The sequence below is a fragment of the Myotis lucifugus genome, unplaced genomic scaffold, assembly GCF_000147115.1.
Source record: "Myotis lucifugus unplaced genomic scaffold, Myoluc2.0 scaffold_130, whole genome shotgun sequence".
Taxonomy (NCBI): Eukaryota; Metazoa; Chordata; class Mammalia; order Chiroptera; family Vespertilionidae; genus Myotis; species Myotis lucifugus.
The window spans coordinates 3,288,431-3,300,951 of record NW_005871178.1 but is presented as its reverse complement, the minus strand read 5'-3'; the positions used below and the strand labels follow the sequence as shown (position 1 = coordinate 3,300,951).

General features: G+C 42.0%; 1 protein-coding gene across 2 annotated transcripts in view; it reads left to right on the top strand.

Moving 5' to 3' along the window:
* The window catches only part of PLGRKT (plasminogen receptor with a C-terminal lysine), a 33,867-nt gene that overhangs the window by 3,937 nt on the left and 17,409 nt on the right, over positions 1 to 12,521 (top strand). Inside the window, exons 2-3 of one of the 2 annotated variants that reach the window (XM_006094127.3) lie at positions 585 to 715; positions 2,528 to 2,614. In XM_006094127.3, coding sequence (XP_006094189.1) covers positions 2,534 to 2,614 — 81 coding nt within the window. In that variant the 5' untranslated portion in view covers positions 585 to 715; positions 2,528 to 2,533. The remainder of the gene's footprint in view (positions 1 to 584; positions 716 to 2,527; positions 2,615 to 12,521) is intronic. The other variant, XM_023758430.1, reaches the window with a different exon arrangement.

Genomic DNA, 12,521 nt, shown 5'->3' with positions numbered 1-12,521 from the left:
TTATTTTCTTTCCCCAGTTTTACTGACAAATAATTGACATACATCATTGTCTAAGTTTAAGGTATACAGCATGATGGTTGGACTTACATATATTGTGAAATGATAACCACAACAGGTTCAGCTAATACCTATCATGTAGATACAGTAAGAAGAAAGAAAAAACTTTTTCCTTCTTGTGATGAGAACTATTAAGATTTATTCTCTTAACTTTCCTATGTATCATACAGCAGTATGAACAATAGTCATCATTTTACTAATATTTTGTGAGTCCAGCTGGTGTGGCTCAGTGGTTGAGCGTTGACCTATGAACCAGGAGGTCACAGTTCGATTCCCAATCATGGCACATGCCAGGTTGTAGGTGATCCCCAGTGTGGGGCTTGCAGGAGGCAGCCAATCGATTCTCTCTCATTATTGATGTTTCTATCTCTCTCTCCTTCTTCTGTCCTCTCTGAAACATATATATATATGGGAGAGAGAAGAATGAGAGTATTATGAACACCTTCCAGACATTGGAAAATGTGGGAAAAGTTGAAAATACTGAACTCCAAGATGTAGTTTACAAGGTGTGGTGCCCTTGTTTCCAGGTGTGATCTCCCCTGAGGACCACAGGGAAGCTCTTCTCTTGGGTTTGCTTCTAGCTTTGACCCTTGGGAACGTTGCCTAACACATTCAAACTACAATCTAGAAGACCCAAGAGAGCAAGGCCCAGAAAGAGGTAAACTTAAATCCTAACTTTCCACATAGTTTCTTTTCCCTAGATGGCTGATATACAGACTCTTCCTGTATTTCAAGGAAGATCCCACCCCTTAATAAATAGTAGCACTGTAAGAGACATAGCTCTGTGACATACTATGTGTGTGTAAGAATAGGATTAGGGGACAATTGTTTTCTTTAGAAATGTTTGCAACATATGTAAATTTTCAATTATCCACTCCTATATGCAGAAGAAAAGTAAGAAATGGCAAGTGACCTGAGCCAACCTTTCTCTAGTGTCACTCATTACCTTCTGCAAACTTTTATGGGAAAGAGACACCATGGAGACTGCCAAGATGGATAATACATTGCTTCTGCCTTCAGGCAATTTCTGGTCTGCTATTGGAGACCATTGACATGGGACTGTCAGAATTTGCAGGAATGAGAGAATTTATGCTAGATCTCCCCACTCTCAATGGGTGGCCTCCAATTCTGGTCACAGAATGGAGTGGGGCAGTGGTAGAGCAGGAGGGAAACCTCATGACCTCTCACGGCTGTGCTTCTACTTTCTGGTGAATAACTGGCCTCTTCCCAACACTAAAACTGACTCTGGACCAGAGGCCCCCCTGTAATTCCAGGGTGTGTCTACGGCCTGAATACAGGAAAGACAATGAAGTCTGGCTTACAGTTCTCACCCACCTGGAGCCCTAATAGCAGAGATAACTCATTTCACTTGGCATGAAATGCTCTCTCTCCATTCTTCTCCACAATTAGCCAGAACCCAAGATTTCCTGATAGGGATATTGAAAAACAGAAGCTCCAATGGCTTCCCACAGAATACTATGAATCCTGGTAGAAGCATTAAAACTGGCCCTCTGCTCAACAGCTCACCAAAGAGAATCAGCAGCATTGTTGAGGAGGGGAGAGCAATTGTAACATCCTTGAGTTTTGCATTCTGAAAGTAAATAAACTGAAGGTCTTCTGTACCTACCCAATTGGATTAAGACCAAAATATTAAGAGTTCTGGCCTCCCTAGAATTGACAGCCCACATAAGATAGACAATATCTTATATTCATTTAAAAACTGAGTTTCCCATGACATTTAATTATCCTTATGTTTTCCCCCTTGAGAACTTCAGGGGGAAGTTAGTAGCTTGAAGAGAACAAAGGTGAAACTTGAGGAGGATGGCCAAGGGATGTCAGGAGTGGGTGGCTGGAAATAGAGGGTGTTTAGGAGAGGGGCAGGATTATAAGAAGAGTACTGATATAGTGACTTTGAGATATTTAAAACCTCCTAAAACACAAATGCACAGACAAATCTGTCCTCAAAGTGCATGATGCATCTTCTGCATCACCCCTCTTCAGAAACAAAGATTTTCTCATCCAACTATACAGAAGGTAGAGTATAGACGGTATCCTCCCTCTCTCTCTCTCTCTCTCTCTCTCTCTCTCTCTCTCTCTCTCACACACACACACACACACACACACACACACAACCAGAGAGTTTTTCTGTATGTTTGTTTTTAAGTATTCAGTTCTTCAAGATTTACAGTGGGAAACAAAATCAGCAAACATGGAGCCAAATATTTACAAAGCATAAGATTTTGGAAGTCGTCTAGTTCAATCAGCTGGTCTTACTAAGTGACAGCCAAGCCAGTTAAGTTTGCCCACAATCAGACAGTTAGTTGAGAGCAAGGACTAGAATCCAAAACTGTGTTCCCAGGTCAGAGTTTTTTTCTTACATTGTTATAAGTTCACAATATTCCAAGCCACAGCACATGAGGGATGCATGTAAAATGTATTGTTTTAAACTTCTTTGCTTTTTTATATTTAGGTCAAGATGGGGTTTATATTCTCAAAATCTATGAACGAAAACATGAAAAACCAACAGGAGTTCATGCTTATGAATGCTCGACTTCAGGTACTTTTAAAATAATTAAGCTTTTATGTTGTTACTTTATGTTGTTACTAGAGACCCGGTGCATGAAATCGTGCACATTGAAAGGAAATTAATTAAAAGAAATATTTTAATATCGCTATTCACCTTTTCTCTATAATAGAAGTGTCAACCAAATTCATGATCAGCAATGAAAGATGGAAACACACGTGTGTGATTGGCGCCAGCAAGAGCTTTATATATATAGATATATAGATAAGTATATCTATATATATCGATATATAGATAGATAGATAAACTTGTTTAATTAGATCTGCTTTCTTATTTAGCTAAACTTTTTCCAGCCTAGTGAAGCACCCCAACTTCTCTTTTAGGTAATTGTCAGCAACACAGCAGTAAATATCAACATGAAGGAGATTATTATTGTAGATCACTCAGGGAGAACAAAGGGTGAAATATTTACCTGTAGCAGTGTTTGACTATATTCTGCGCAGTAAGAAAACCTGAAGTCATTTTCAAGTTCCACCATTTCTTACTTCTTTTCAGTCTGGTCAAGCTTCTAAACTTTCTAAATCTCTGTTTTCTGGCTAATGAAAAGAAAATAGGATTCTACCAAGTCTCCTATCTACCTACTCCAGGACTTCTGTGAGGATTGACAGAGATGAGGCACATGAAAACGCTTCACAGACATTTGGTTAAACTGTAAAATGTTTGCAACTGGCTATAAAGCAAATCGTGTTCCTGTGCTGAAGAAACTCCAAGGAGGCTAGTCGCTGGGCATTGCTACATGACATCATTCCCCGGTGCCCACAGCCACCATTTCTGAGCTGGGCTGGGCTGTGGACCACATTTTGCACCATCGGGTCTTGGCAGCATCGGCTGCGATTTAGTGGGCTGTCGCTCTGGGGTGATGGTGGGACCTGTGTCCCACGGGGGGGAAGCCAAGTGTTGCTTTCTCTGTAAATGGCCAGTGTGCATCAGTGTCTGCCCCCTGGTGGTCAGTGTGCATTATAGTGACTGGTCAAACAGAAACTTAGCATATTAGCCTTTTATATATATATAGATGGTGGTTAAAGTTTCTAACGTGTGCTCCAGCAGTATGTTCTCTTTGACCCCAAAAGGTAAAGTGCTCTTGGGGCTCCATCCTCAAAGCCAAGATGAAATGGATTGTTAATTATCTAGTGAATGGGCTTTTAAAAATCTCCAATCCAGATATTTCTGCTAAAATGTCCATACTATAGCTCTGGCTGGTTTGGCTCAGTGGATAGAGCATCGGCCCACACACTGAAGCGTCCCGGGTTTGATTGTGGTCAAGGGCATGTATCTCAGTTGCAGGCATGCTGCAGGCTGGATCCCCAGCCTCGGGTTAGGGGCAGGAGGCAGCCCATCAATGTGTCTCTCTCACTCTCTCTAAAAATCAATGAAAAAATATCCTCCAATGAGAATTAACGAAAATAAACAAAAAGTTTATATACCATAGTAAGAGACAACTGCTTACAATATAGAGTAGGGAGAATGATACCCCCTCAAAGATATTTGCATCCTGATCCCCTGTGACTGTTTTTCTTTGCATGACCAAGGGCTCTGCAATGTGATTAAGTTAAGAGCTTGAGATGGAGAAGATCCTGTATTATCTTGGATGATCTGGATGGGCACAATGTAATCACAAGGTTCTTGTAAGGGAAAGAGGGAGGCAGGAGAGCCAGAGGAGGGGCAGGCAGGGTAGGAGGAGAGATTTGAAAATGCCTTGCTGCTGGCTTTGGAGATGGAGTAAAGGACCATGAGCCAAGAAACACAAACAACTTCTAGAAAATGGAAAAGGCAAGGATATGGATTCTCCCCTGGAGCCTCCAGAGGCAGTGCAGTTCCATTTTGGCTTACAGTTCTCACCCACCTTTCCAAGGTTCCATTTTGGACTGCTGACCTCTAGAACTGTAAGAAAATAAATCTGTGTTGTTTTAAGCTACTAAGTTTGATAATTTGTGATATAACAATAGGACACTAATACAGAGTATGAAAACGACACTGGATTTATACATAGGCTGCATAGAAAAGATCAAAGCAGATTATCTAATTGCCTATATATAGGTTGTCAAAAAGTATTTTAAAATGTTGTATGTCAAAATCAAGTGTTAAAAATTTGACTGGAATCATCTTCCTAAAATATCAAATAAAGATTTCTAGGCCTCTGTGGTTCATTATGGCTCCGAGAATAGAAAGTCCTACTCTAAGGCAGTATACAAAGTGGTTAAAAGTGAGGACTGAAGCCAGGCTGTTTTTGAACCCTATCTCTACCCTGACTAACTTTAGGCCTGTGCCTCTGTCTCCTCATCTGTAAGCTGGAGGTGATAGTATCCCCTGCATAGGGTTATTTTGAAGAGTAAAGATGGTCGTGTATAAAAAGTGTGTAGAACAAGACCTCAAATCTTTAAAACAATGTCTCTCATTCTATAAATATTAGTGGCTGTTGTTGCTATTGTTATTAAAGAGTGACAAGAGTGTCTTATGCAGGCTAATGTCTTTTGGGGGAATGGAACAATTGAAAGAATGGGCAGCTGAATTACTGTAACAGAGCAGAGTGACCTAGAGAAGACCAGACGTTAGGCATACAAACCAGCCATGAATGTCACATACTCAGAGTCCTTGTCCAAGACCTTTGGAAACTATAGGGCGTTTACTCTTACATCAGTCCCCATGAAGTCAGGATCTGTGAAGGATCTGGGATTTTAATGTATTTGCAAGCTAACAAATTAGCCTGTGACTATTTCATGGATGCTGGCAGAATTCAGGAGATACCATGTCAGAGACAGAGAACTTAATTACTCATAACATAGAAAGCAGCATGAGCACGAGGTTGCTATCAATTTCCCATTCCCCTCAAGTCTCACAGATGATACAAATACGGCTGTAGATGGGTGCTGGGCATTCAGTGGGTTTGTGGCACATTTGAAAAACACTGAGCTTAGGGAATCTACTGCTTTTATAATGAGCGGTGAGCTCCTGGAGTTGGGGAGGATTATCTTCTTTTTTCTTTTTTTTTTTCCTAATATATTTTTATTGATTTCAGAGAGGAAGGGAGAGGGAAAGAGAGAGAGAACCATCAATGATGAGAGAGAATCACTGATCAGTTGCCTCCTGTACACCCTACACTGGGGATGGAAATGCAACCCAGGCATGTGCCTGACTGGGAATCAAACCATGATCTCCTGGTTCATAGGTCAACACTCAACCACTGACCCACACTGGCCAGGCAAGGGTTACCTTATTTCTCAAGATTGTTCACTACAAACACAGCCCAGAGAAATGGCCTGAACAAAGAGCACTCTAGGTCTTGCATTCTTGGCCTACCCAGCAAGAATGTGCTGGGACATTCAGGGCCGATGACATATTAATCCTCCTGACAACCTGCTCCTCAGCCCAACTGACCAGAGCTTTGAGAACAAACTTGACTTCTGCCCACTGATTCCAGCAACCACCATAGAGGGCACTGAGGTCAGACTGGCAGGAGCACTATCGGTAACATCAGTTTTCAGCTTAGTTGAATCAGAGGTGAAACAGGCCCAGGCATTTAGAAGAATCTCTGTGGGGCACTTATTGAGCCAGTAACTTTGCCTTAGGTGGTAGAATGGGATAAAGTTTTTCCCAAAGGGGTAGCTGCTACTTTATGCAAAATTGAGATGATAACAGGGCCAGGCCAGCCATGCCCTCAAATACATTTTAATTTGACCAGCAAATGAGCCCTTACATTCTAGTTGTCCTGTCCTAGTTAACCCACCCAAAATGGAGATGTCAGGTCTAAGTGGCACAAGACTTCCATGGGTCAGGTGTTCATTTTTAACAAGAGCGCTGTAGTAGGCCAACAGCTGCCTCATGTTATTGAAAGGGGTATATTACAGGTTCAGTGTAACACCACCCACCCACCCCTAAATTTCTATGTTAAAGACTTAACCCTCACTGCCTCAGCATGTGACCTTATTTGGAGATAGATGCTTCATAGAGGTAATCAACTTAAAATGAGGTCATCAGGGTGGGCCCTAATCCAATATGACTGGCATCCTTATAAAAAAAGGGGAAATTTGGACCTAGAGATAGGCATGCAGGGACAATGCCATGTGAATATGAAATTGGCCATTTACAAACCAAGGAGAGAGGCCTGAACATTACAGCCCCAGCAATGAACCAACCCTGCTGACACCTTAATTTTAGACTTTCAAACTCCAGACTGAGACAATATGTTTTTGTTGCTTAAGCCAGGCAGTTTGTGTGTACTTTGTTGTGGCAGCTCTAGAAACTAATACAGGATGTATTTGGTGCCTGTGTCCAGCAGGTGACACTGCAGTACTGGGCCTCTCTGGAGATCAACTGTGATTTTCTGTTTTTCTCTCTGGGATTCTATATTGTGTCTATTAGACCACGGGAAGGGGCCAGGGAATCCCTGAATGGAAGGGTGTCCTCTCGTCACTATAAATATTTAATTATATTAATATATAAACAAGTAACACAATTTCATTACACATTCATATAACAGGGGAAACAACTGTAAGATCTTGAAGCAGCTCAGAGGTCATTTTTAATTTCCCTTCCTTGAGGCAAACTTCTTTCAAACCCTATCAGTTGAATTCCAGAGCTTTTTTCCCTCTGGGAACACAGACCAAAGAAATTAACATAGGTAATTCAGGGTTATTTTAGCAGTGTCATGAGATATGCTATCCCCAGCGAGCTGGAGGAATTGAGGAGTGCAAAGCAGCTAGGAAGCTTTTTGCCCTTTGGCTCCTAATCCCAGCATGGGTGCAGCTTCCTCCCATGTGCACCCCTGGCCTCCAAGAGCACTGAGTTTCAGGGCATCATTCTTTTAACCTCTGCTAGTGCCAATACTCTGACCTGTGTGTCATAAGAAACCGCCAAACCTGTAGAGAATTTTTATGAGTTTGTTTGAACCAAACTGAGGAAAATTTCTGGGAAGCAAAACCTCAATGGACTGAGAAAATGCTCCAGAGAATGGCAGTTTTGCAGCTTCCTTTATACATTAAATTCAAAGGAGGAGATGTAAGTACAATTACATGAAATCCATTGGTGGTAGATTAAGAGGAAGAAAGCAAAGCAGGGAAATCTGGAGGACTGGATAAAAAGCAAACTGCAAAGAGACATACTTTTTGTACATTGGTGGGTACAGGATAGTTAAAAATTAGCATTTACAGCACATAGAGATGGTATGCTGGGAACGAGGTAGCACTGTAGTGTGTGCTCTGGCGCAGCGGGTCTGAAAATGATGATTACTCTGACATTTCAAAGATATGTTATCTTAGATGCAAAAAGACAGTAGTCAGGCTCCATTAAGGAAAAAACGGACCTTTGTCAGGAAGATACTGGCTTTGGATGTGACTACCACCATCACCCATTTTTAGATGGTCATTTTTATGTTCAGACCATCCTATGTGATTATTTTTAGTTTCTGGGTTTGTAAGGCTTGCCATGCAGACCTCCCCTGAGTCTGTCAGGTCTAAAAGGGGGGTCCCTTTTTCATCCACACCTGTATCCTCATCACTTTGGGCCAACCTGGTACTTAGCTCACCCTACTTCTGCTTGGAAATAACTAGACTTGGGTACCTATGTCCAACAGAGCCATAAGCATCTGAATCCTCTCTCCCCTCCCTGAAGTTCCCCAGAACACTCAGCCTTCTTCCCTGAAGCTGCTGAAGTTTGAGAGAGAGACAGGCAGAGAGAGCAGCTCAGTGCCAGTAAGCGAGCCTTTGCATGTACTCTGTTTCACGGGGCCTCCCACCACTAGGCTCAACAAACAAGCTTTGTTTTGTTTGCAGTCTACCCCAAGTTCTGTAACTTCAGTGCTGACACCATTATTTCAGCATTGGGGACCCATGACCCATCAGCCACAGTCACCCTGCACACCTTTGGGCTGAGGTGTGGGGCTTGATGCCCCATTGTCATGATAACATCCTTCCTTCTCCCCCCAGAGGAGAATGTGCCACAACCAAAGTACCCTCTGGGTGACCTGTTCTGACCCTACCTTTTGTTGCTCAGCCTCATTTCACACCTAGGACAGTGAGAGACCCTTACTCTACCCTCCCACCCTCACCACCACCTACATGAGAGCATTTCCTACTGGATCTCAGGGAGTGTTCTTATATCAAATAACCCATGTTTACTGAGGGCTCTTGTCCTTTCTCTTTCAGAATGCCATGCTTCTATCAGCATCTCAGCTTTGTCACCAACACAGGCAGGCTCTGTGAGGGTCTGGGATTTACCCTACAGCCAGGTTAACAGGATACCCTGTTACTGTTCCAGGGGGGCAGGCAGGAGACTCTGTTACTCACAGGGCAGCAAGCAGCCTGTGTAGGCTCATGATGAGCATGAGATGTTTTCCATGTGCCCCAAGTTCCATGGAGGGCATGGAGGTGGGCCTAGTTGGACTAGACACTGAGGTGGATGCAGCAGGTTTGTGACTTAACTGAGGTACAGTGAGCTGTCAAATCTACCACTTTTATGGTGAGTGGTTAAGGCTGCTTTTTTGTGAAAGAGGTTACTTCATCCCTCAAGTCTGCTCACTGCAAACACAACCCTGAGAAATGGCCCAGATAAAGAGCAGTCAGGCTGCATCCTTGGCCTACCCAGTAAGAAAGTGCAAGAATGCTTGGGGCTTGAGCTTATTGACTCTCTCAACATGTGTGTTGGTTAAGATGATTAGTTTTCCTTGTTTATCAGGATATACTTTATTATTTATCTTCTGATTTCAAGGAAGGAGACAAAGAGAATATAGATCAACATGGTTGAAGCATCTTTCCAACCCTAAAGTTACTAACTGGGGAAGCCTAGAGTGAAACACACTCATCTACAACCATTTTGGAAGATCAGGCTGGTCCTTGAATGTTCCCCATTTAAAGAAATTAAACTTCTAGTATCATTCTTAGGGTTGAAGCTATTCTTATTTTCTTTTAAAAAGTATTATGAAATATTTGATACATACAAGAGAATATAGTTATAACTTTGGAGCATAATAAAATGAACACCAATGAACCCATCACTGAATTGAATAATTACGTCCTCACAATACCCCTGAGGCTATCTATGGGTTCCTTCCCACATGTTGAGTAAACGCAAACAGCTAAAGCTAGGCTGGAATTGACCTCATGTCCCAGAGCCCTGAGGACTTAGGACTCTGCCAACAGAAGAGATGGGCTCCTGGGGGTAGAAGACAACTCATCTTTGTAGTTCTTCAAAGGGGACATTTTTAAACTCCTGATTGAAAAACCATGCCTACTAATATCTTTTTTGTTGTTCCTTATTTTTTTTTTAATTTTCTTTATTGATTATGGTATTACATATGTGTTCTTATCCGCCCCTTCCCCCTTCACCCCCTCCCCCCACTCAAGCCCTCACCCCCCTGGTGTCTATGTCCATGCCTACTAATATCTTTAGCCTACTATAATCTTGAGCTCTTTTCTCAATAAATGTCACCTCAATAAATAGGGTAAATAGAAGAAATAAAGCAATAAAATACAGTGTTTGTTTCATAGAGTCTTGTGGTGACAAGAAGCCCAAAATGCCTAGAGTATGCAGTGAAGAGGAGGGGAAAGCAGCCAACTCTGGATCTTTAGGTAGCTGGATAAGCAACTGGGAGTTGGTTCAAGAACTAAAAGTGTCATAGGATTTAACCGGGAAGTCCCTTGAATAAGAGAAGTAGAATTATCAACAGAAGTTCACAGACAGTGGAGCTGTAAGGAAGGCTATAGTGGCCTAACTCTTATGCTTGCATTCACAATCATCTTCTCCATTCCCATTACCTGCCCATAGCCTCCCCATGTCCCTCACCTGTAATCCTTCTCCTGATGTTCATTTTTTTATTGTGGTAAAATACATCTATAATAATAAAAGGGTAATATGCTAATTAGACCAGACATCATTCCGGAGTCCTTCTGGACAAAGCTGGGGCTGAAGAGAAGCCGGTCCCAGGTGCCTGCCAGCAGCTGGAGGGAAGCCCAGGTCCTGAGTGCCTGCTGGCAGCGGGAGCAAAGCCCGTGTCCCGGCTGCCAGAGGGAAGCCGGTGCTGGCAGCCGGGGGAAGGAGAGCCTACTCTTGCACAAATTTCATGCATCCGGCCTCTAGTATAATATAAAATTCACCGTTTTAAAGTGCACCACTCAGTAATAGTTAGTACATTTACACTATTTTTTAAAAATATATTTTATTGATTTCAGAGAGGAAGGGGGAAGGAGAGAGAGAGAGAAACATCAATGATGAGAGAGAATCATTGATAGGCTGCCTCCTGTACGTCCCACACTGGGCATCGAGTCCGCAACCTGGGCATGTGACCTAACCAGAAATCTAACTGTGACCTCCTTATTCATAGGTTGACACTCAACCACTGAGCCACTCTGGCCAGGCTACATTACACTATTGTGCAACCATCATCACTTTTAACATTGCCATCACAATGAGAGGAAACTACATACCTATTAAGCAGTCACCTCCCATTCTCCCTCTTCCCCAGCCCCTGGCAACTGCTAACATACTTTCTGTCTCTATGGATTTGCCTATTCTGGACATTTCATATACATGGATTCATATAACATAAGGCCTTTTGTGTCTGGCTTCTTTCACATAGCATAATCTTTCCAAGGTTCATCTATATTGTAGCATGTATTAGTATTTCATTCCTATTTATGGCTAAATAACATTACATTGTATGTACATACCACCTTTTCTTTATCCATTCATTGATTTATAGAAATAAAGGACTTTTTCACCTTTTGGCTATTGAGAATAGTGCCGCTATGGAAATTCTTATACATGTTTTGTTTTTGTTTTTAAACACTTGCTTTTCAGTTCTTTTGAGTACATACCTAGAAGTGGAATTGCAAGATCATATAATAATTTATGATATAACTTACTGAGGAACCACCAAAATTTTTTAAATAGTGCCAGTGTGTGGTGTCTCTCTCGAGCAAAGTTAAAACAGATGAAAATAAGTTAATTGAACTGTATAATGAAGGATGGATTGGGTCTAAATCCAAAGAATATAATGAGTTGCTTGATTTAGGGTTTTTGGTTTTTTTTGCTGTTGTTAATCCTCACCTGAGGATATTTTTCCCTTTGATTTTTAGACAGAGAGGAAGGGAGAGGAAGAGACACAGTGAGAAAAACATCAATGTGAGAAAGACATCTATTGTCTCCCACACACAGCGGGATCAAGCCTGCAACCAAGGCACATACCCTTGACCAGAATCGAACCCAGGACCCTTAAATCCTCAGGTCCATGCTCCAACCACATAGCCCTGTGGCCGGCAAACTGCGGCTCGCGAGCCACATGCGGCTCTTTGGCCCCTTGAGTGTGGCTCTTCCTAAGCCTTAGGAGTACCCTAATTAAGTTAATAACAATGTACCTACCTATATAGTTTAAGTTTAAAAAATTTGGCTCTCAAAAGAAATTTCAATCGTTGTACTGTTGATATTTGGCTCTGTTGACTAATGAGTTTGCCGACCACTGACATAGCCAAACCAGCTATGGTTGAGTTGCTTGATTTTAAAAGAAGCTGTTAAAAATGTTCAGCAAGTCTCTTAAAGGTGGGGCAAGGTATTAACATGTCTGGGATCACTTAGAGGACTTAATAAAAACATTCTTAAGACTTAACTTTCTGGATACTCTCTATGTTCAGGCATGGTGGGAAATGAAAGCAAAATAATTGATAAAGGTTGTTGGCACCACAGGCACTTACTTCTACAAAGATAAACAAATGACAAAGAAAAGTCAAGCCACCAAGTTGATCCTTGGCTCCCTGGTCCTTCCATGCTGACAGTGGGTCCAGGACGCTTTCTATACTCAGTTCTCCAGGGGGACACACTGGTTTTAGGTTTGTTCACAACTTAAATGAGACCGATAAATCCTGTTATAGACTGGCAGAAAGATCTTCTTTTT